The 25305-nt window shown below is 47.8% G+C and overlaps 1 protein-coding gene and 1 non-coding gene across 2 annotated transcripts in view; one reads left to right on the top strand and one right to left on the bottom strand.

The window, feature by feature from the left end:
• The window catches only part of CSTPP1 (centriolar satellite-associated tubulin polyglutamylase complex regulator 1), a 209556-nt gene that overhangs the window by 11635 nt on the left and 172616 nt on the right, over positions 1-25305 (bottom strand). Inside the window, exon 4 of the mRNA XM_049779744.1 lies at positions 2271-2355. Within this exon, the coding sequence (XP_049635701.1) occupies positions 2271-2355 (85 nt within the window). The remainder of the gene's footprint in view (positions 1-2270; positions 2356-25305) is intronic.
• LOC126019210 (U7 small nuclear RNA) lies at positions 16755-16816 on the top strand. Its single transcript, XR_007498954.1, has one exon. It is a non-coding gene; the product is annotated as a U7 small nuclear RNA (small nuclear RNA).

Here is a 25305-nt window from a genome sequence, read left to right as displayed (position 1 = left end):
TGCTCAGGGGTTTACTCCTGGCTCTATTCTCAGAACCACTCCTGGAATGCTCGGGGGACCAATATGGGATGCCTGAAATTGAACCTGGGTTGCCATGTGAACTGCTGTGCTATTGCTCCAGCCTATTTATTTATTTATTTATTTAAAGTTTTGGGGATGGTGGTTTGGGCCACCTTGGATGCTTTGGGGTTACTTTTAGCTCTGGGCTCAGGTGTAAGTCCTAGTATGTTCAGGGAGTGGGAGATGTACAATGTTGGGGATTGAACCAGGGTAACTGAGTGCAAGACAAGTGCTTTTACCCCTGTCTTATCTCTCTAGTCTCTGGCTGATGTTTCCATCCAACATCTTCTCCAGGTGAGGAGAGTGTTAGCCCTGGTCATGACCTGGGGAAGGCCCCTATTATCCATAAAGCTAAGACTGACTCTTAGCTTGAGGATTCCATCTCTTTCAGCAGTGCAGCACCTCTATGCTGCAGAGTCTGACAGACCCAGGGGACATGAGGGATGAGTATGGGGCAGTGACTGTGGAGGGTGGAGAGGGGTCTGACAGCTCAGCCTCAACCTCATGGGCCCCTTTCAGGAATGGGAGGGAACAGCAGACATTGACCTACTGCTCACACATAAGTCTGTGGGATCCAGTGGCTCCCCAGGGGGACCCCAACCCAGGGTGCAGACTCAGGGCCCTGCAACCAGTGTGAGATCCTGGTGGACATCTTGGAGAGATGGGAAGTGGGACCAATGCATCCCTGGACACCACCAAATGCCACCAAGGGGAAAAACTGATCAATGAGCCAAGTGGCGATAATAAGGCCACAGCTTTTTTGGGGTCACTCTTGGCACTGTTCACTCTGGAGTCTGACAGATGTCTGATGGCATGAATGGCTGGAGAGAGGACAGTGAGGAAGGAACTTGCCTTACATAGCTGACCATGGATGATTGGTCTCCAAAACTGGAAATGGGCTCTACTGAGTTCCTTGAGAAGTGATCCTTGAGCATGGAGCGAGGAGTCAGCCCTGACTTCCCACCAAAAAATAGAGGCATCATGAATATTTTCTGAAAAAAAAAAAATTGTCCTGGCATCTATTTTGGAGGGGGGGGGGAATGGTTTTGGGCCACACCCAGTGGCGCTCAGGGGTTACTCCTGACTCTGAGTCGCTTCTGGCAGGTTTGGGGGACCATATGGAATATTGGGAATTGAATCCAGGTCTGTCCCAAGTCGGCTGCGTGCAAGGCAAATGCCCTATCAATGTGCTATTGCTCCACTCCCATATTTTTTTTTCTTTTTTTTTTTTTTTTTTGGTTTTTGGGCCACACCCGGTAACGCTCAGGGGTTACTCCTGGCTATGCGCTCAGAAGTCGCTCCTGGCTTGGGGGACCATATGGGACACCGGGGGATCGAACCGTGGTCCGTCCAAGGCTAGCGCAGGCAAGGCAGGCACCTTACCTCTTGCGCCACCTCCCGGCCCCCATATTTTTTTTTCTTAAGGAGGTTATGAAGAAGAAGAAGAAGAAGAAGAGGAGGAGGAGGAGGAGGAGAGGAGAAGCTGTCTAGCATCTTTTAGAACAATATTTTTGCTATATTTCCATTTGCTGCATTAGTTCCAAGTTTGTTTGTTTTTTTGTGCTCAGACATCACTCCTGGTCAGGGAACCATAAGGAGTGCTGGGGATTGAACCCAGGTCAGCCATATGCAAGGCAAACACCTTACCTGCTGTGCTATCTCTGGCCCACCTTAGCTCAAGTTCTGTGTTCAGTCAGTAAAAGTGAACCGAGCCATAGCCTGACTATTTCATTTGGTTTAAAAAAATAAAGAACAACATAAAATCAACCCACGAATGACAGTGAAACCTAAGACAAATCTGAGGCTTCAAACTCTAGCTGCCAAGTTTTCCTGGTTCTGGATGAACCCTGAAAACTTTTAGCACAACAAATACCATTTCTTCTCTCCTGAGGGACCCTTCCCTTTTTGTCTTTCCAGGCTCCAACCTCTGGCCCATCCACAGAACTCACAGCCAACTCTCTTCTCAGAATTCTCTCTCTGGATGTGTGTGCCCATGTCTGTCTCTTCAGCCCTATCTGCAGACCCCAAGGCTCCCCACAGAAACCACAGGGTTATTAGGCTTCCCTCTGGATGTGCTGAGCGTAAGATTATGTTTCGGGGCAAGTCTTCGGAGAGACCCCTCTCAGGATGCCAGTTTCCGCTTGGGTGGGTCGTGGGTTTGCACCCACTTCCGGCTCCCCTCCCCCATGAGTCCCCTGGAGGGGGCCTACCTGGCTGCTTTCTGCGTGAGCTCCAGCGGGAAGTCGGGACACAGTAGCTGCAGCAGACAGTGGTACTCCTTCATGGTCAGCAAGTCTGCAGCGAGACAGAGAAGAGCATCAGGAGTCTGCCAGCCAAGTGAGGTGATTATTCCATGAACCTTATTACTATTATCAATTTTTATTTTATTTTATTTTTTGTTTTTGGGTCACACCCTGCGGTGTTCAGGGGTTACTCCTGGCTCTGCACTCAGGAATTGCTCCTGGCAGGCTCGGAGGACCATATGGGATGCTGGGATTCGAACCACCGTCTGTCCCGGATCTGCTGCTTGCAAGGCAAACGCCTTATCACTGTGCGACCACTCTGGCCCCTATTATCAATTTTTAAATTGGGGGCCACACTGGTGATGCTGAGGATCAGCATCAGGACCTTGCACCTGCTTGGTGTATGCTTTATTGCTAGAACCATTTTCTCTACCCCATTCTTTATTTTCCCTCCACTTTTGTAGCTGTTGCTATCCAGGGCTGCACACATCAGTGTGGCATCTGTTCATGGTGCTTGCTGTAGTGTTGTAGTGTCTGGGATGCCAGCAAGCAGACCCCCAGGATGACACTCTGCACATGAGGTGTAGCCAGGGATCGAATTCTCAGCTTCCTGTTTGCAAGGAAATGCCCAAGGAGCCATCCCCAGGACCTGCTTCATGGATTTTCGACCTAGTCTCAGTAGATTCGTTCTGGTTTTAGGCCACATCTGGCTATACTCCAAGTCTCTTCCTAGCATTTAGGAATGGCTTCCAGTGTTGACTATGGACCTGGTAGTATTGGGCACCCAGAAGCTAAGCAGATACACAAGTCCTTTGGGCATGTCAGAAACTGACTCCTGGGCCCGGAGAGATAGCACAGCGGCGTTTGCCTTGCAAGCAGCCGATCCAGGACCAAAGGTGGTTGGTTCGAATCTCGGTGTCCCATATGGTCCCCTGTGCCTGCCAGGAGCTATTTCTGAGCAGACAGCCAGGAGTAACCCCTGAGCACCGCTGGGTGTGACCCAAAAACCAAAAAAAAAAAGAAAAAAAAAAAAAGAAAAGAAACTGACTCCTACATTTGCTATTTTTTTGTTTGTTTTATTTTTGGGTCACACCCGGCGGCGCTCAGGGGTTACTCCTGGCTCTATGCTCAGAAATCGCTCCTGGCAGGCTCAGGGGACCATATGGGATGCTGGGATTCGAACCACGTCCTTCTGCATGCAAGGCAAACGCATTACCTCTATGCTATCTCTCCGGGCCCCTATATCTGCTATTTTAAAGATGTTAGAGGTGTACCAGATCCAAGGAAGATGTTAAGGTTGATATATTTTTAAATGAATAGAATTTTTTTTGTGTGTTTGTTTTTGGGCTACACCCGGTGGTGCTCAGGGGTTACTTCTGGCTGTCTGCTCAGAAATAGCTCCTGGCAGGCACGGGGGACCATATGGGACACCGGGATTCGAACCAACCACCTTTGGTCCTGGATCAGCTGCTTGCAAGGCAAACACCGCTGTGCTATCTCTCCGGGCCTTTGTTTTTTGTTTTTGAACAACACCCTGTGGCACTCAGGATTACTCCTGGATTCGTGCTCAGAAATCATTCTTGGTAGGCTCGAAGGACCATATGGGATCAAACCCGAGTCAATCGCGTGCAAGGCATACACATTGTGCTACCATTCTGATCCCCTATCAGGGGTCCTCAAACTTTTTAAACAGGGGGCCAGTTCACTGTCCCTCAGACCACTGGAGGGTCTGACTATAGTAAAAACAAAACTTATGAACGAATTCTTATGCACACTGCATATATCTTACTTTGCAATGAAGAAACAAAACAGATACAAATACAATATGTGGCCCGCGGGCCATAGTTTGAGGACCACTGCAATAGATTTTTAAATTGAATCACTGAGATACAGCTACAAACCTGTGCATGATTGAGTTTCAGTCATACAATGTGCCAACAACCATCCCTTCAACAGTTCATATTTCCCACCACCAATGTTCCCAGTTTCCCTCCCCCAACCTCCCCCTTCTCCTCTTCCTTTTAGGCACTGTGATTTGCAATATTATTACTGAGGGGTATCATCCATATCATTTACTTCCTTTAGGTACTCAGTTCTTGCCCAGAATGATCATTTAAGATGGATAATATTTTTACTTTCTTTTCTTTTTGATTTTTGGGTCTCACTTGGCAGTACTCAGGGCTTATTCCTGGCTCTGAGGAGGGATCACTCTTCATGGAACTAGAGGAACCAGATGGAATGCCAGAGATAGAATCTGAGTCAGCTGTGTGCTAGGCAAGTGCCCTACCCACTGTTCTGGCCCCAAGATGGATATTTATATAAAGTTGTCCTGGGTGGGATACACCTAGCTATGGCATTTCTTCAAAGGAGCTTCACTCTTTTGCAGTTTTGGAGAAGAGGGAACAAGAAGGATGCCTTGGCAGGAGAGATGGCTCAGGATGCAGGAATGTGAAGGCCCAGATTCTATCCCTGCCACTGTGTGACCCCATGAGCACCACCGGAAGCTCTCTTTTTCGTTTTTTTTTTTTTTTTTTTGGCCACACCTGGCATCACTCAGGGGTAACTCCTGGCTTTATGCTCAGAAATCGCTCCTGACAGGCTCAGGGGACCATATGGGATGCCAGGAATTGAACCTAGGTCTATCCTGAGTTGGCCGCGTGCATTGCAAATGCTCTACCTCTGTGCTATCTTGGATATTCAACTGGTAGTAGCATCCCAAATTCTCCTGGAGTGGCTCAGAAACAATAACAAAAAAGAGAGTGCCTTATTAGTTTGATTTTCTTTGGGTGTAAGAGCTTGTGAGAATGAATCTTTTCAAAGCTGGTTAAATCTGTTGCAATTCCATGGCATGGCAACATTCTTTGAAATATGCCCACTAATGACCATTCATGGACTACATGGCAGCCATACCTACATCAACTTGGTCTTGCAATATATAGCTAAGATTATAGCCGAGCCCCCTGCCTGATCCTTCTGCCCTCTAGCTGGGCACAGGCTGGCTTCTTTCAGACACCTGCACACAGCCTGGCTGTACTGTTCTAGGAATCCCAGGCAATGATCTGGGGCATGACCATCAAGGTAACTAGTGAGGACTGTGAGCTGCAGGAGTAACGGACACTTAGGGAACTGAGAAGGAAACTATGATAACTCTTGGGGAGGTTTTACAGGATTCCAAGTAGAGAATATACAAGGACGTGTGAAAGTTGTTCTGCTACCACCTGTGTTAAAGCCAGAAGGTCAAGGAGTAGCCAGGCAGCCACCATGTGCAAGGACCCCTTATGCCCAAGGTGGGAGGGTTTGCTGATGGAGGCGTAGGCCACCAGAATTCCCACTGACAGGGGAATGAGTGCAAGGAGGGGATCCAGAGGGCACGGCCACAGGCAGGGAGGGAAGTGGATGATCACAGGCTGTTGGTTCCTTTGGGTCTAAGTTAGCCCAAGCCACAGGAATCCAGATCTCCTGTCCCTGCGAGTTCAGTTGTTGCTCTTCCAAGACCCAAAAAAGCCCAAAGCCCCAGGGACTGGCCTGGGTTTTGACTATTTTTTCATCAAAGCCCAATTCAAGGTGGGGGCTGAGAGCTGGATTAACCGCATGGCCAGAGTTGGGGTAGTGGTGTTAGTGGAGGTCACAGGACCAGCAGGATGGGGTTCGTGGCCTCTGTCTGCCACAAGAGGCATGTGGGTAGCCCCCCCCCCCCCCGCCGCTCCTCTGACTGTGGGCAGAGACTGGGAGGACTTTTTGTGTTTTGTCCGTCCCCCCCCCCCCCAAGGGGGCTGCCACACTGGGCAATGCACAGGGTTTATGTTTGGCTCTGCACTCAGAAATTACTTCTGGCAGGCTTGGGACCATATGGAGTGGCAGGATTGAACCTGGGTTGACTGCATACAAGGCAAGTGCCCTTCCTACTATACTACTACTCTGGCCCCAGGTTTTGTTCTTCAAGGGAAGGAATGACAGAACCACATGTGACCGCACAGACTTGGGCTGAGGGTCAGGGAAGGTGAAAGGAAGAGAGAAAAGTCACTGAAATGAATGCGCACCCACTCTTTTGGGGGGCCTGGTATTCATCTTGCCATGGGCATATTGCTAAGGGGTTGCTCCTCAGTTGTGCAGAGATTGTGCTGGTATGAAACCAGGGTCTCCTGGCCCTGAGGATGATCCCACTTTACTCTCATCTATTGGGAGTGGTGGTGGTAGGCATGATAATCTGGAAGGGAATAAAAGAAACTTTTACCTTTGAATCAGTGCTTTTCTAGGCTGTTTGGGGGAATGTATCTGCCACAAGTTGAGGGGCATCAAAGTCTTTCATAAATTTATCTTTCAATGTATCACTCTAATTGTCTAGCAGATATCATCGAGAAGATCAAGATGGGGAAGGAAATGAGAAGACAAGAGTGTGGGTAGGGGGCAAAGTAGGGGCTCACTCAGTCTCCTGCTCTCCAAACCTGGCGGGGGTCCTGGAGATAGTCTAACTCATGGCTTTCAAATACTTGCTTCCCATGGACAGAAGAATGAGTCCCAAAAATAACCTTGTGGGGCTTGAGTTATAACACAGTAGGTAAAGTTTGCTTTGCATACAGTCAGCCTGGATTCGATCTCTGGCATCCCATATAGTCCTGAGGTCTGCTCAGGGTGATTTCTGAATACAAAACCAGAAGTAATCCTTGCATACCACTGGGTATGGCCCCAGAACAAAACAAAATCCTATTTTATTTCTCTAAGGCAATCAGAAGCTGGTGGAAATATAGACTCTTTCAGATAAATAATACCTGTGTCCACCACTTCTGGTCTGTAATTTCCCAAATGTGAGGTGTAGAAAAACAAGAGAGGCATGGAAGTGCAGGGAAGTAGCTTCCGCTGCAGAAAGTGTGGGAGATGGGGGACTTGGGGCTTCATCTGGGTGGAGGTTTCTAGCTCAAGGCCGCAGCCACCGGGAGTCATTCCTTGGCTGGAAGGTGGAGATTTGGGGAAGAGTTCAAAGAGTTGTTCTGAGATCAGAACTATTTCTCAGTAAATGTGAGTGCAAGTTCCCTTCTGGGCCCACACGGAAGGGCTCAAACCTGGGCTCTGTAATTTACTAACTACGCAAGCAACCGGGGGCAACTTGCTTAACGCCTCTAAACCTCAGTTCCTCGTCTCTAAAGTGGGACTGCTGGTAACAGGCTTCTGGGGTTGAAGCCAACACGAAAAGACATGGTGTCCATATAAAATATTTAGCCGAATGTCTAGGACGTAATACTATTCAACAATGGGAGTTATTTTGGTCTTGCTTTTAAATCCTGGGGACAAAGACAGGAGCGAAAAGGAAGGTATTTCTTGCTGAGTTTCTAATTTTAAACACTTGGGAATGTTTCTGCCTGGAAACGACTCCGTCAAGCTGCCCAAGCCAACCTAGGTTTAAATTACTCTTCTGTAATTACTTGCTTAATTAAATTACTCGCTTCTACTTGGCTCAAGGCACCATGTGCCCCTTGTGCACAGTCCTCCAGGATACAGAGCGCCCGAGTCAACTTCCAATGCTCATCTTTGGGCCCTGGAACTCTTGGAGCTTTCCAAAGGCTCGAAGGCCCTTCTAGGCCCCTTCCTTGGTATTCTGGGCATCCCCCTGATGGGAGAAAGGGCCGCCGAGTTCTGGGCGCAGGGAGGGAACTCACTTCCGACACCTTCAGAAGAAGGGACCTTGGCTCGCAGATTGCTCTCGCAGTCTTGGTCCGGTTCACAGATGTGGACAAGGGACTCATCTGGCGAGTGAGGAGAAAGGGTCCTGGGTCAGGGGGCGCAGGAAGGAGACCCGGCTTCCTCCTGCACCACCCCAAGCAGAGAGGGAAGGAAGGAGGTGCTGCAGGCCAAAAGGGCAACTCTAACAAGGCAAATACGCCCAGCTAATGATCACAGCGCACAGGGGCCATACAGAGCTGGTCTCCCCTTATGGTTCTTCATTTAATCTTTACCACTGTTAGCTCCGTTTCACAGGGACACCCACCCCCAAACTCAGCTGGTGCCAAGCAACAATCTAATCAGCCCTAAGGTGTGAAAGCTTAAGTGCTTGTTTTTCCCTTGGTAGGAATGAGATTGCTCCAGGTGAACGGGATCAAGGAGACCGTTCAAGTGGATTGGAAGGGTTATTTATTTTTTTTTAATGTAAGAAATTGAGTCTGGAAGGTTCTAATTACTGTCAACAGGAAAGACTGCAGCTCGAGCCATAGGCCTAGGCCACAGGGGGATAGTGGGAGGTAGTGAGGACACCTGTGCTAGGTCTCGCCTCCGCCCACCTGCCAGCCCTCCACATACTGGCAGGTGCAGGCTGGGAAGTGTACCAGCAGGTGGCTTCCCTAAGGAAATCCCCTCAATTAGGAGAGTATCATCAGAAGATCTTGGGAGTCTAAGACATCCTGGGAGTCCTGAGCTCACAGCGGGAATATACACCCTTCTACCTCTGAAAGTGTGGCTCCTTGGGTTTATAGGTCGCACCCAGTGGTGCCCAGGGCATACTCCTGACTCTGTGCTGAGGGATCACCTCTGGAGGAATTCTGGGAACAGTATATGGTGCTAGGGATAGAATCTGGGCTGGTGCTGGAGAGATAGCAGACTGGTAGGATGTTTGCCCTGCACATGCTGACTCAGGATGGACCTCAGTTCGATTCCCATATGGTCCTTCAAGCCAGGAGTGATTTCTGAGCACAGAGCCAGGAGTAACCCCTGAGCACAGGTGGGTGTGGCCCCAAAACAAAAACAAACAAACGAACAAAGCTGACTTGGCAGTAGCAAGGCAAGCGCCCTGCCCATTGTACTATCTTCTGGGCCCTGAGTGTGTTGCTCTTTTGTGGCTCAGGTACATTCTGCATCTCATCTAATCCCATCATCTAGACCCAAAGCATTTCTCCTTGATCCTACCAACTCCACAAGAGGGCTCAGAACATGGTTTCTTTGGGGGATCTTTATGTGTGGCTGCATATCCAATGGTGCTCAGGGATCACTCCTGGCAGGGTTTAGGGGACCGTATGTGGTGCCAAAGATTGAACCAGAATTGGCTCCATTGGAGCAGGTTTTTGGGTTTCACCATGTGGATTCCTACTAGAGTTCTGTGGCCAGTGGCATTTTGCTCTACCTTCCCTGTCCCTACCCTGGTCCTATTTCTCTGTAAAGTAGAAAACAGGAAGATAACTATGTGATAGAGTTGGGGTAAGTGTTTCCCCTGACTATTGCACGAACAGTGTCGATCTCAGTGCTCTCAGTCGATCTCAGGTTGACAGAGCAAAGCTTGAGGCCAAAGCCTGGATGGTCCCGAAGGTGCTGCTAGCTCTTTTCCCATGTGTGGGACCCAGTTGGCTGAAGAAGGATGGGACAGCTCAGCCAGGTGGGTGGCAGGATTTAAGTTAATTTTTGATTTGGGGTCTACATCAGGCTGTGCTTGAGGGACTACTCCTGCCTCTGTCCTTCAAGATAGCTCCTGGCATAGCTGGGGATCATGAAGACTGAACCAGGGCCTCCAGCACACAAAGCATGGGTGCAGCCCTCAGAGCTATCAGACCCTGGGTCAACTTTATTTTGTTTTTATTTATGTATTTTTCTGGGTCGACTTTAGATGCAAACAACACTGATTCCTGCAGAGCGGGGGTTGGGGTCGGGGTAGGGAAGGAGGACAGGGGCAAACAGGGAGGATGCTGGAGTGCAGAGTCCAGACTGTGTGATCAGACCACCCGGCTTCAAAACCTGCCTAAACTGCTTACCACCAGTCTGACTTGGATCAGTTACATCATTTCTTTGAACCTCGGTTTCCTCATTTTAGAAATGGGTATAACCACAGCACTTACCTAATGGGATTATGGTAAAAATCAAATAAGATAATTTATATAGGATACTTTTCCAAAGAGTTAAGCAAAGGGCTTGACAAATGGTATTATTTTATAATTACTAACTTGTTAAAACTTGATGTGCTGCCCGAAGAGATCACACAGGGGGTGAAGGCACTAGCTTATGGCTGACCTTGACAGGATTCTAAGTATCTATGGTCCCTCAAGCACTGCCAGGAGTGACCCCTAAGCACTGTCATGCAAGACCCCTTTAAAAAAAATCCCCCCAAATCCCCTTGATGTCCTGAAATCAAGGAATCTTCAGACTTAAATAAAGGTCTAGCTCAATGCTTAATGACTCAACAGTAATTAAGAACTATTTCAGGAATGAATGAAAATGTGCCTCACAGGGCTGGAGAGAGGTCTCAGGGGTTGGGAGCTTGCTGGAGACCAAGGACCAATTTCTGCACTGCCTGGTCCCTTCAACATTGCTGGATTCAATCCCTGAGCACTGAGATGGGAGTATTCCTCCAGCACCTCTGGGTATTGACCACAAACAAACCAAGAACACCAAGATACATATCATGGATGAAATTTAGAGGAAGTTTCGAGGCACCAGAGGAATGTCTATAAAAGTGGGGTGACACGAGAGATGCCAAAGCAACAACATTGCAGGGAATGGAGAGTTTGTTTGGTTTTGCTGGATGAGGCCAATAAATGAGCCCTAGTGGGTCATGGTCGTGCTGACCCCATCAAGCTCAAGCCTGTGGGCTGGAATGCTCACTGTTTCCACTGCCACGAAAATTCAGCCCCCCACTTCATCATGGTTCTAACTCTGGCACAGAGGCACAGAGACTGTGGTTCTCAACAGTAGCAGCCCCAAACTCAGAATCTTCTTTTGGGGCAGTGTACTTCCCTAGTGTGAGAGTAGTGTGTGTGTGTGTGTGTGTGTGTGTGTGTGTGTGTGTGTGTGTGTGTGTGTGTGTGTGTGTGTGTGTGTCTGTTTCAAGGAACTGAATCCAGGGCCTCACACATGCAAGACTGTGCTGTTTTGGGATACATCTGGCGATGCTCAGGGGTTACTCCTTGTTCTGCGCTCAGGGATTAATTACTTCTGGGCAGTACTCAGGGAACCATATGGAATGCCAAAGATAGAAAGCAGGTTGGGGGCCCGGAGAGATAGCACAGCGGCGTTTGCCTTGCAAGCAGCCGATCCAGGACCAAAGGTGGTTGGTTCGAATCTTATGTCCCATATGCCCCCTTCTCCCCCCCCTCCCCCCCCCCCCCCCCCCGTGCCTGCCAGGAGCTATTTCTGAGCAGACAGCCAGGAGTAACCCCTGAGCACCGCCAGGTGTGGCCCAAAAAAACAGAAAACAAAAACAAACAAAAAAAGAAAGCAGGTTGGTTACATGCTAAGGCAAGTGCCCCACCAATAGTGTTGTTATAGCTGTGGCCCCAAATGGTTTGCTACTATTGAGCTCCATCCCCTGCCCCTTGGCTAAAATGTTAAAATGGTTTTTTATTTGATTTTATTTTTATTTTGAGCCACACCTGGCAGTGGTTAGGGATTACTCCTGGTGGGCTCAGGGGACCATATGGGAAGCTGGGATTGAACCCAGGTTGGCTGTGTGCAAGTCAAGCTCCCTACCCTCTGTACTATCACTCCGGCTCTAAAATGTTTTCATTAATTAAATTATTATTATTTTAGTTTTGTGGCCATACCCAGCAGTGCTCAGGAATAGCTATCCCAGCTCTGTGGTCAGAAGTTAACTACTGATAGTTCTTTTTTTGTTTTTTGTTTGTTTGTTTTTGTTTTTGGGTCACACCCAGCAGCGCTCAGAGTTACTCCTGGCTCTATGCTCAGAAATCACTCCTGGCAAGCTCGGGAACCATATGGGATGCCAGGATTCGAACTACCAAACTTCTGCATGCAAGGCAAATGCCTTACCTCCATGCTATCTCTCTGGCCCCTACTGGTAGTTCTTTTTTTGTTTGTTTTGTTTTTTGTTTTTTTGGGCCACACCCATTTGATGCTCAGGGGTTATTCCTGGCTAAGCGCTCAGAAATTGCCCCTGGCTTGGGGGGACCATATGGGACGCTGGGGCTTGCAAGGCAGACACCTTACCTCTAGCGCCACCTCTCTGGCCCCCTACTGGTAGTTCTTGGGGGACCATGTGGTGCCAGGGCTTGAACCTGGATCTCCCACATGCATCACTCTCATTCAGCCAGTGGAGTTAGCTCCCTGGCCCCTTAGTTATAATCTGGAAAAATCAGAACGTCAGACATTGTTGATGCCTGTTATATCCCATGTCTAATTCCCTCCCATTTACTCTTTTCTCGGAAATGAGGGGTGCAGTGCTTCCCTTTTCTACATCTGGTCTGCCTTCTGGCAGTGGAAATTCCTGCCTGTGAAGCTCTGTGGGGTGGCTTAGTCATTCCTCACACCCCTCCCAGCTCCCCCATGTGTGTTCACAACATTTGCTCCAAAGAAATGCGGCCTGTGGAGCTGTGAACTCCTGGGGTCAGGACAGGACATGTCACCTCAGGAGACTGGGGAATGAGGGACAGTCTGAAGAAACTAGAACCTGATCTTGATCCCCTCCTCAGGTAAAGCGTTACCCCAGAGCCTGGAATGAGATTTTGGCCTCCAGCGTTGGGGAGACATAAGCAGGGCTTCATTAGAACTTGAGTGTGTGATTTCTGACATGCGGGTGTTGGGGTGAACAGGCTGGAGATAAGGAGCCGCTCCCCAGGCACCAGCCAGGACAGAGCCAGCTTGTAGTGGCTGGTGTGTAATCATGATGAAAGGAACTGCCATAACGGGCAGAGAATGCCGCAGCCCACGGGTGGACCCTCCAATTTACAGTTGCAATTGTTTATCTGTTCATTTGTGTGAGGATCTTGAAAGTCTGTCCTGAAGGACCGGCTCCTGACCAGGCTCCCCTGCCAATCGCTGCTGGGAAGGAGAAGGGGGGTTTGGGCAGGGTGTGGCTGTATCACCCTCTTGATCCCTGGGTACTAGTCCACAGCTGAGTAAATACTCCTCTGGGGTCCTCTGAAGGTGAGAGGCTGTGAAGGAGAGGACGGAGACAAGACAGCATCACTCTCTATAGAGCCCACAAGTCACAGGGAGGCTGCCCACATCCTGGGGCCAGTGGCCTGCCAAGCAAAAAGGGCCCCGGAAGACTAGCAGGCTATTCCCCCCTCAACTGTGTCTGTTTTGAGATGCTGTTGTTGATGATCATGTTGTCTGACAAGGAAATGGTTTTCCCAAGGAAATGAGGAGTCATGACCCCGAGTGGTACCTGTGAGGTGAAGCCCATAAGTTATTAAGAACATTTCTTTCTCCAGCTCAGTCAGTAATGGCATGTTCAGGGGGTCCAAATAGGAGAGTGAGCCTGACTCTTCTATTTCCAATTTTTCTTATATGTATATTTATTTAGTCTATATCTGGCTATGATCAGGGGGTTACTCCTGCCTCTGCATACTAGAATGACTCCTGGGGATTCAGGGGACCATATGTGATGCCAGGGATCAGGGAGCAAACCCAAGTTGGTTGCTTCAAGGCCAGTGCCTTACCTGTTGTACTATTACTCCTGCTCCTTGTTTCAGATTTTATTATGACTAAATAGAACATCAAATTCAGAGAATACTTATTTAGCAAGTGTACTTGTAAAAGCAAAGTGTTAAATCAGATGCAGTATTAAATTTCAGGTCAACCTTCAGAATGACCCAAAGCAACACTCCAGGAATATATTCATATTGTAAATGGACACAATCGAGGCCACTTCTTCTTTGGGAAATATTCAGGGCACATTTCAGGCTTGTTAGGCTGTCCCCAGTCACCAGCGTAAGACTAACACAGAGGCCTGGTCTGATATGCTCAGAACTCTCCGACTGTGTCAGATGTGTGACTGACGGGCCGCACATGTCCCCCAGACAAAGTTCTACTTGGAGATGGAGATAGAACTTTTTCTCCCCCACTGAGATCCCCAGCATCTTCTATGGTCCCCTGAGCCTGCCAGGAATGATGCTTGAGCATAGAGCCAGGAGTAACTCCTGTGCCCCTCAAAACAGAGCAAAACAAAAACAACATCCAACTACCTTTCTCCTTTCTAACTTAAAATCGGGCTGATAGCTGATAAGGTGTTTGCCTAGCATGCAACTTGGATTTGTCCTCCAAAATCCCATATAGCCCCCAAGCACCACCCAGATTCCTGAGTGCAGAGCCAGCAGTCAGCCCTGAGCACTGCCGGGTGTGGCCCCCAAACAAAACAAAAAACAAAATCAGGCTCACAGGAGGGATGAAATTGTATAAGCTATCAGCAAAACAGAAGAGCATCCTGTTTGAGAAAAAAAAAAAGCCACAGAGAAGAAAAACCAACACAAGCAATGATTTCTCTGAGCTTCCCACCGCCAAAGAGGCCAGAAGATAAATAAGAAGTGGGAAGATTCTGCATTGGTTTGCTTAAAAGTGCATTTCCCTTTGTTGCTACACAAATATAAAAGGCCGCTGTGGCTAGCAGAGTTACTCACTGAGGGTCAGCTGAACTGAGCCAGACTAAAAATACAAAAGCAATCTAGGCTCCCCGGCTCTCTGAGTGTGAGAAGGGGCAGGCTGCCGGCAGCCCGTGGGCGTTTTTGTAAAGACCACAGACTGCTCTCAGGTCAGCGACCACTCACTTCCAGCCATGGTGACGGATTTATGGCTGCCCGAGAGTCGAACAAAATAGATGTCACAAACAAAACCAGCGGGAACCAGTAAGAGGGCTGGCCCCGAATCAGCCCTTACACATCCGCCGAGGAATCCACCTTTGTCTTTCCAGCTGGTCCGGCCTTTTGTGGGCACGTCTAATGTACTGAATCTATAATTATATATTCCTGTAGGGGGTGGAGGGCAAAACACAATCTGGAGACAGAGAGCAGCTCAGGGAACTCTTGGGGACTGGGTGGGAAAGACAAGGGGATGGGAGCAGTTTCGGCTTCTTGAGGTGTCGTTAGTGTTGTTTCAAGAATGGCTTTCTGGGGCCAGAGCAATGGCGCAGGAGTAGGGCATTTGCCTTGCATGTGGCTGACTTAGGATGGACCTCGGTTCAATCCCCGGCATCCCATATGGTTCCCCAAGCCAGGAGAGATTTCTGAGCATCACCGGTTGTGCCCCCCCCCAAAAAAAAAAGAATGGCTTTCTGGGGATAAGATCTTTACCTGTAATGCAAGCAAATCACTCATCTTATTTTAATCAAACGAGTCAAATGATGGTGGCTCACTGGCCTGGGAAATGAGACAAGAGGCTCTGTGAAGCCTGATCCTTATCAGTCCCGGGGCTGGCATCAGCCCCAAAGAAAGTTGAAAACACTCCATTGGCATCAAAGAGTGAAGCAGTGGATTTCATTCATGCATAAGTATTCTGGAAAGTGGTATCTACTCTGACCTCACTGGCATTTGGATGAGAACCTTGGTTTCCCCACTGAAGGGGAGTCTGTAATTTGGCTCCTATTCTTTACATCTTCGTTTCTCTGTCAAGCCTCAGATAAATGGTCAGAGTCACTTTGGCTCTGTTTAATAGTTTGTAACATATATAAGGTTGTATACCGTTTGGGATCAGAGAGATAGTACAGTGGGGAAGGCTCTTTGTTATGCACACTTTGCATGCAGCTAACTTGGCTTTGAGACCCAGCATGCCACAGGGTTCCCTGAGAACCATCGGGAGTAACTCTTGAATGCAGAGCCAGGAGTAACCTCAGCACCACTGGATGTGTTCCCCCAAACAAAAACAGAAAGGTTGGGCACCTTTCATTTTTCTTTTCTTTTTTTTCTGTTTTTGGGCGACAGTTGGCAGCTCTCAGAAGTAACTCCTGGCTTTGCACTCAGAAATCGCTCCTGGCAGGCTCAGGGGACCTTATGGGATGCCTGAGATTCAACCCAGGTCTGATCAGGGTCATCTGTGTGCAAGGCAAACGCCCTACCATTGTGCTATTGACCAGGCCCTTGGGCATCTTTCTTTTTCACTCGTTGAAGCACACATAGAAGTGGGCAGGGTCCACTCCTGGTGAAGGTTAGGAAGCAAGGTGGTGTTGGAGATCAAACTGGGTCTCCCATGAGCAAAATGTGTTTTTCAGAGCATGAGTGACTTTCCTGCACCCGAGATAGTACGGCTTTGACTTTTTGAATTTTGTCATGTTCGTGTACAACCCATTAAGCAAAATAAGAGAACAGGGGCCTCTTAAATTAGTCATGTTCCATTATAAATCATTAAAAAACATAAGAGAGATGTTCCGTGATCTGGAATGCAGGAGTTTGGTCCTGCACTTGGTTCCCCAGAGTATTGCCAGGAGTGACTGCCAGTACTCAGCCTTGAGTAGTCTCTGGGTACAGTGAGGTATGGCCACAAAACAAAATAATATTTTAGAAACTAAAGTTTGCAGCAGTGGGAATATATTATAAATTCTTTTTCTTTGTTTTATGGGTTACACCCTGTGGTGCTCAGGGTCACTCCTGGCTCTGCACTCAGAAATCGCTCCTGGCAGGCACAGGGAACCATATGGAATGCTGGGATTCCAACCACTGTCCATCCTGGATTGAATGATTGCAAGGCAAATACCCTACCGCTGTGCTATCTCTCCGGCTCCATATTATAAATTCTTAAGAAAACAGAAACAAGTGTTACAGCTCTTTTAGAATTTGTCTGGCAGGCTTTCTGGTTGCTACTGGAAGGCCCAAGAGGAAAAAAAAAAAGAAAGCAAAAACGGGCCAGAGAGATAGTACAGTGGGTAAGGCACATGCATTGTACATGGCTGATCCATGGCACCACATATGATTCCCCTCATCCTGCCAGCATCCCTGAGTGGGTGTGTCCCCCAAACAAAATAATGAAACAGAAAGAAAAAGCATAAAGAACAATTTAAAAAAATGTGTTTTGGGGCCAGAATGATAGCGTAGCACTAAGGTGTTTGCCTTGCACGCAGAAAACACAGGACGAACCCTAGTTTGAATCCTGGCATCTTATATGGTCCCCTGAGCCTGCCAGGAGCGACTTCTGAGGGCAGAGTGAGGAGCAACTCCTGAGCATGGCCAGGAGTTGAACCAAAAATGAAAAAAAAAAAAAAAAGTGTTCTAAGGAGCAGCAGAGATGGCTCATGTCTTGGAGGTTAAAGCGCCTGCCTGGCGAACACTATGCCAAGAGTTAGATCCTGGGTGCAGTCTGCATGCACTGAGTATGGCCCCTATGTCTCTGCTCTGTGGGACCCTGGGCACCCACCATGGCATGGGGTATGTGATCTCCAGTGCACAACCAGTGTAGGCAAACATCACAACTAAAAGACGAGTGATCACTTCCGCCAGGATAGGAGCATGACGTTCTGGGAGCAGGTGTGCAGACCTCGCATGCACTGTGTCAAATGCAAGAGCACTACCTCCAAACCTGTGCAACTTCCCAGGTAGGTCATCACGGGGACAGCAGTGTCAAAGTTCGGGGCAGGGGGAAATAGGAGTCACAGCAAAAAACAAAAGCAACCTCTGTCCCTGCAATCCTCTGACAGGTCAGGGCTCTTTCTCTGTCCTTCTTTGTGGCCGAGACTCCAGAAGCACACAGCTTGAACACTGGAGAGGCATCCACAGGAGCCAAAAGTCGCTGCTAACCCCCAACTCTGTGACCTGGACAAGAAGCTTTGGTTTCCTGTGAGCTACCTCCAGTTTTCTCCCCTCTCAAACTGGAAGCTACTTCTTTCTTCTTGAACTCTAACCTACAACAAGGAGGCGCTGCCATTGTCCTAACTGCATCTCCTCAATGGCCTCTGCTCAGATCAGCCCCACAGGAGAGAGCGTTTGATCCCCACAAGCTGGCTTGAGAGACCTAGGTGCAAAGTCCTGGAAATCTCAATAACAAGAATGACAGCCACAACCACAACCACATCACAAAAGGGAAGGTGTAGGGAATAATAAAACACTAGAATAAAGATGAAATATTCAGTGTTAAACACACACGAAAACCAGCCATCTGTGCTTCCTAGGCATCTCATGTTTGCAACCCCAGATGTAGGACTTTCTCTTTGGAAGCATTTATAATAAAGATTTAATTTCATCTGCCTAAATGAGTTTTAGATGAAAATAAATAGGCCAGGGAAATGACTCGCTGGTACAACTTATGGTTGTACCATGAGACACTGGTATCTCTCTCTCTCTCTCTCTCTCTCTCTCTCTCTCTCTCTCTCTCTCTTACACACACACACACACACACACACACAACTTTTGGGGTTCAGAGATGGCTCACAGTGAGCCATGCCTTGCAGGCATGAGACCATGAATTTCAGCCCAGGCACCATCTTGTATGCAGGGAAGGGGGAAATGGGAGTCTCTGAGATCCTGGTGGCACTGTCATGTCTGTCTGATCCCCAGTACTATGACAGAGTGAAATCTCCAGTGAGCCTGGTGCCCAGCAAACTCTGGTGCATATGAGCACTAGAACTAAGGTGTGGTACCCACTGAGCTCTCTGGCCAAATGTGTGGCCACTCACTGTCCATGTCAACATTGACCAAGGGATGGGAGGAGGGGAGACAGAAACAGCCGATAGAGGGGGGGAATGATTTGAAGCTGTTGTTTGCAGTATGATCACTGCTCTGATTTTTTAGTTTTGGTTTTGGTTCTTGGGCTATTCCACCAGTGCTTAGGAGTCATTCCTGGTGGGGTCATATAGGGCAGGGGTCCTCAAACTACAGCCTGTGGGCCACATGCAGCCTGCCAAGAACATTTATCTGGCCCACTAAATGTTTTGCCATTGCGGACTGTCCTGCTTAGCTGTTAACTTGTCCCCGCCTGCAGTGCATATGTGTGGGTTGTACACCACACTCTCTGACTCCCCTCCTTCTTTCTGTCTCTTGACTCCTCCAGTGAGTCTCAGGCAGGTATCCTCAAACTTTAGCCTGCGGGCCACTATTGTTCATATTTTTTTTTTTTTGTTTTGGGGCCACACCTGGCGGCGCTCAGGGGTACTTCTGGCTCTATGCTCAAAAATCGCCCCTGGCAGGCTCGGGACCCCATATGGGATGCTGGGATTCGAACCACCAACCTTCTGCATGCAAGGCAAACACCTTACCTCCATGCTATCTCTCCGGCCCCAGCTTTTTTATTTATTTATTTATTTTTTTGTGGTTTTTGGGTCACACCCAGCAGTGCTCAGGGGTTATTCCTGGCTCTAGGCTCAGAAATTGCTCCTGGCAGGCATGGGGGACCATATGGGATGCTGGGATTCAAACCGATAACCTCCTGCATGAAAGGCAAACGCCTTACCTCCATGCTATCTCTCCGGCCCCGGCCCCAACTTTTAACTTTGTTTTAAAAGAAAAATTGAGAGGGGGGAGAGAGAGAGAGAGAGAGAGAGAGAGAGAGAGAGAGAGAGAGAGAGAGAGAGAGAGAGAAGAGAAAGAGAGAGAGAGACGAGAGAGAGAGGGAGGAGAAAAAGAGAGAAGAGAGAGGAGAGAGAGAATATACAGTGGATTTTGATCCTCAGCATTCCATATGGTTCCTGAGCACTGCAAGGAGTAATTCCTTTTTATTTATTTGTTTGTTTGTTTGTTTTTGGCTACACTCGGTGCACTCAGGGGTTACCCCTAGCTCTGCACTCAGAAATCACTCCTGGCAGGCTCGGGGAACCATATGGGATGCCGGGAATTGAACCCACATCTGTCCTGGGTTGGCACCGTTCAAGGCAAACACCCTACTGCTGTGCTATCTTTCTGGCCCCAGTAATTCTTAAATGTAGAGCCAGGAGTAACCCCTGATCACTGCTGGGTGTGACATTCTCAACCCTCCAAAGAAACAAACAATAAAGAAAAAAATAATTTAGCTTGTATAAGGAAAGGACTACACACTTCAGTGCGAACAACACTGCCCCTCTAGATTTGGGGTGGTGGATAATTTTATTTCTGGCAATTTTCTTATTTATCTTTTTATTTCTGGCAATTTTAGGATATTAGGAAATATCCTAAAATGCCACCTTGATATGGTATGAAATTATATCTCAACAATGCTGCCAGAGAAAGACAGTGAGTTAAGCAGAGATAACAGCCAACGTGATCTCTTCTTTCAGAATCCTAGTTCTTGGCTCCTCATGGAGATCTCAGAGTCTTGGGCTTCACCCTAAATTGCCTTGTTTTGTCCATGATGAAAAGAGGTTACATGATAAGAGAGAGGGGGGAATGAGAGAGAGTGGGTGAGAGAGAGACACACACACACAGGGATGAAAGCACCTCTCTTGTTATGGCTGACTCTGGCCTGATCCCTGGTGTGGCAATTTGATCCTCTGAGCACTGCCAGGAGTCCTCTCTGAACACAGAGACAGGAGGAAGCCCTGAAAACTGCTGGGACTGTTCCCCAAAATGAACAACAACCGCCACAACAACCACACACACAAAAGAAAAAGAAAAAAGAATGTAAAACTGAGAACTATCTTTAAGAGAAGTGAAAAATGCTTGGATCTGAATATAATATCCTCTGTCCTTTTGGGTGTACACTCCAGATTAGCGTGACAAGGGCACAGTGAGGTGATTATCACCTTTAAATGGGGACAGCAGAGGAGGGCGAAACACACATCAATGCCACTGTCAAGGCTGATTAGTGCCAGACATCTCCCCTAACAGCATTAATTCTTTTCTTTTGTAGCACTTTAGGGGTTATTCCTGGCTCTGTGCTCAAAAATCATTCCTGGCAGGCATGGGGGACCATATGGAATACCAGGATTCGAACCACCATTCATCCTGGATCAGAGGCGTGTGCAAGGCAAACGCCCTACCACTATGCTATCTCTCTGGTCCCTGCACTAATTCTTTTGTTGGGGAGAAAGGGCTTGGTTCATACTCATCAGTGCTCAGGGCTAGCAAGTGGCTTAGGGATCACTCCCGGTGGTGCTGGGAGGACATGATGCAGCATTGGGATTCAAACTAGGATCAGCTGTATGCAAGGCAAGAGCCTTAACTCCTGTACTATCTCTCCAGTCAGATGCCAGTGATTTTCTTTTTCTATGTTGCAGAACTACAAAGGGAAGGACTCACCAATACAGAAAACAAAGTTTCCCAGGTATCTGTGTTCCACAAAACAATGCCTAGTCTACTTAGAACTCAATTGCTTGGCAATCTCAAATATCTAAATGCCAATAAGTCCCTAAGCAGGCAAAACAGATGTCACCAAGTTTACTGACTAAAGCTTATGCGATTACTTTACAGGCTTCTGTGATAAGGCTCTGATTATACCCACAGTTTTCAAAAGCTCAGCTATCTAATTTCTAAGCCCAAGACAGATGAGACAAACAAGGTAAATGGAAGAGGAGAAGGAACCATAAAAGGCAAGCATGGGGACAGCAGTGAGAAATTCTCATGCACAGCAGGACAGAAAGGGGAAGCAGGACAAACGTTCAACATGTGATCCAGATACATTAAGGGGACTCTTCAGTCAGCAGTGCAGGTCAAAGTCTGTTAGCATCATAAAATAATGTATATTGCTAAGGACAATGCTTAGAAGTCAAAACAAGTTAAGCTATGTTAAGAGTGGAGGAAGTTGGGGTTAGAGAGATAGTACTATCTGGTACTATTGCTTCGCATGCATGGAGCTGACGCAGGTTCAAGTCCTGGCATCCCCTATGGTCCCCTCAGCACTGCCAGGAGTGATTCCTGGGTGCAGAGCTATGAATAAGCCCTGAGCATCACCAGGTGTGGCCCTCAAACAAAACAAAACACAAACAAAAAGTAGAATGCAAGGAATTATATTATTCAACGCCTATGTAAGAGTATTTTGAAAATATTTCCATGTAGATCATGACCTAAAATAACTGGCTTGATGCTTGGGATCCCTCCTGGTGGTACTCAGGATTCCATGTGGCAATGCTCAGGGTCAAAGCCAGGTCTCCTACACACAGCAGGTGCTCCAGCCCCTTAAGCTCTCTCTCTCTCTCTGGCCCTCAAATATGTTTCCTTGTTTTTGTTTTAAAGGAGTGACCTAACAGTGGTGCTTGGATCCAGGTGGCCGTTCTTGATGAGACTCACCTACCTAGAAGGGTTGAGAACTTGGGCACCCAAACGTTACACAGTGAACTATAAATCTGCAGAACTATAAATCTTTCTTTTTTAAAATTTTAATTTAGATTATTTTAATTTTAATTTTAATTTTTTTTTGGGTCACACCCAGCGTTGCTCAGGGGTTACTCCTGGCTGTCTGCTCAGAAATAGCTCCTGGCAGGCACGGGGGACCATATGGGACACTGGGATTTGAACCAACCACCTTTGGTCCTGGATCGGCTGCTTGCAAGGCAAACGCCGCTGTGCTATCTCTCCGGGCCCAGATTATTTTAATTTTTAATTTTGTTTTGTTTTGTTTTGGGGCCACACCTGGTGGCACTCATATATGAGTTTTTGTGTTTGCTGCCACTAGGCCATTTATTTATCTCATTGTAGACACTGCCCTCTGGTTATCATTTTGCTGTTGAGGGGCCCACACTCAGCGGTGCTCAGGGATCCCTCCTGGTGGTACTGGGGTGTCAGTTCATGTGGTATCAGGGATGGAATCCAGGTACCTCTTATAGGAAAAATATGCGCAACCCTTTAAGCTATCTCTTGTGCCCCTGGTTATCTTTCTTTTTTATTTTAATTTAGATTATTTTATTTAATTGTTTTTGTTTTGTTTTATTTTTTGTTTTGGGCCAGACCCAGCAGCGCTCAGGGGTTACTCCTGGCTCTGTGCTCGGAAATCATTCCTGGCAGTCTCAGGGGACCATATGGGATACCAGGAATCAAAACCGGGTCCATCCTGGATTGGCCACGCGCAAGGCAAATACCCTACCACTGTGCTATCTCTCTGGCCCCCTATTTTTTAAAAAAAATTTTAATATCTTTATTTAAGCACCATGATTACAAACATGTGATCTTTCTGGTTATCTTTCTAAAATGTTATTTAACTTTTTCTCCTTGTCTCAGTGGGTAGACATTGTCATTCTCATTTTACTAGCAATAAAGGAGGTTAAGTCATCTACCCAGGTGCAGAAGTGGCGGACATCATGTCCAGCTTTGAACCTGATATGTGACCTAGTCAGAGCATGTGCTCTCTGGTCCATGCTCTGCTGGGATCTCGGTTTACTCCATTACCACCAACAGACCAAGTCCTGGGGTAGGGATTATATCTCACTCGCTTTTACTTTTACTGATTCACTTATTTTTGGAGAAGGGGGTTGGGACATCTCGTCAGTACTCAGGGATCACTCCTGCTTCTATGCTTGAAACCATGAGGTGCCAGGGCAGGCAGCGTGGAAGACTAGTGCCCTACCCCACTGTACTAGCGTTCCAGTTCCTTGCCTGCTTCTCTAGATGAACAACGTCTAGTGGGAACTCAAAAAATGTCCAGTCTTTGTGTCAAACTAACAAATTGTCAGCGAGGGGCCTAGAGATGAAGAGTTGCTTTTTTCTTGGCATGGCCCTTGGCCAAAAAAAAAAAAAAAATTTAAATGTTCAGAAGAAGAATGGTGACAGACTGATCTTCCACATACTGTGGTAAATAAAGAAACAGTGAGGAAGCCACAAATACATAAAAGCAACAAGAACTGAGAATTGGTCTTTAGTAGCAGCATAGTCACTGTTGAAGGGCTGGGGAGGGTGTGGGAAACACCAGGACAGACACTGGGACAGCCGTGGAAGGAGGCTGACAGTTTTATGGAGGGTGGGAGTGCTGGACTATTTTATGCACAAAACATTGCCATTATCAATATTATAAACCATGGCATCTAAGATAAAAATCATATGCATGTGTGTGTGTGTGTGTATATATATATATATATATATATATATATATATATATATATATGTATCTGTAAGAAAGAAAAAATAAATTAGGAAAAACCGTTCAGTTGAGGAACTGGAGCATGTGTTCTGCACAGCTGATCCCACTAGGAACAGTTCCTGTAAGCTTCTGGGTATGACCCTCTAGTCCTCTCATATCCCCAAACAATTCTCAGTGTTCTTCATTCTATGTTTCCAAGGCTGACCTGGACTTTTCAATGCATTTCAAGTCACCTCAGGAGCAGCCTGATCTTGCTCTCGAACTCTCTAGCTGAGAGAGTGCTCAGCCCACACCTAAAATGTTCAGGCAACTTGGCTGAGGTGAGCTGAGTGAGGCCCACTGACCCAGAGCAAGAACTGAGCCCATCCCGGGTCCAGATCCAGCCACAACTATGACTGAACCAGTGGGGGCACCTTAAGGACTTAGATTCTTTGAGCTTTAATTCCATCATAGCTGAGACTCCTACATGTACAGGGAACTGGAAGGGACAAAGGAGATTCTCCAGGTCTTAGAGAGGATCTGTGAGTAGCCATTGTGCTAGCAGAGCCGGGGGTATGTTAGGACACAGACAATCACTCATACTGGCTCATACAGTGGATGCTAAATCAAATGAACCAGTTCAGGAAGTAAGGATAGAGCGTTAAGGATAATGAAAGAAAAGAGCTGAACAAGCCAGAGGGAAAGTGAAGTGGTTGGGTGTGCACACTTATGTTTCTGGGGTCATCCAGGTGGGCTGTCTGGAGAAAGAGTAACTTATGCCAAGATGGGGAAGAGCAAAGAGCATGCCAGGCAGAGGGAACAAGAAGGGGCAAAGGCTTTTAGAAGGTGGGCAGGTGTGCCTTTTGAGAAAGAGGCTCAGAAACCAGTGCAGCCTGGAGCTAAGAGAAAGAGAGAGGCAGGCGGGAAGAGAAATAGCCCGGCCAGCTCACGTGTGGCCTTTCAGGCTGGCAAGCGAGCGTGACCCGACACAGTCCTGCTGAACAGGGACAATAGTCGATGCACATAGTAAACATTTAACGGACGGCATCTCCATCTGTATTTACAGTAACAGCTCCCGGTTCCTCAGCCCCGCTCATCTGGAAGGTCGGGTTACAGGGGCTCTGGCACATTTTATGTACTTTGCGGGGGCGGGGTGGAGGTAGGTGGGTGGGTAACGGAGTCCTTCAACATTTCCCAAAGTACAAAAATCCAATAGATCAAAGGCTCGGGTGAGCCCCAGCAGCAAGCAGACAGACACGGTTAATTCCCTGCAGGTGCTCCCCAAGCTGAACTAAAGAGACCCACAAAGTCAACAGAGCTGGGTGGGAGCGGGTGGGCTGGGCCCAAGGCTGAAACCGCCCCAAAAGGTGCTGGCAACATTGAGGAGGAATGAAGCAAAGCATGGCGCGCCCCC

Source organism: Suncus etruscus, chromosome 9, assembly GCF_024139225.1.
Source record: "Suncus etruscus isolate mSunEtr1 chromosome 9, mSunEtr1.pri.cur, whole genome shotgun sequence".
Taxonomy (NCBI): domain Eukaryota; kingdom Metazoa; phylum Chordata; class Mammalia; order Eulipotyphla; family Soricidae; genus Suncus; species Suncus etruscus.
The sequence above is the reverse complement of the archived record's forward strand: the minus strand, read 5'-3'. Positions and strand labels throughout refer to the sequence as shown.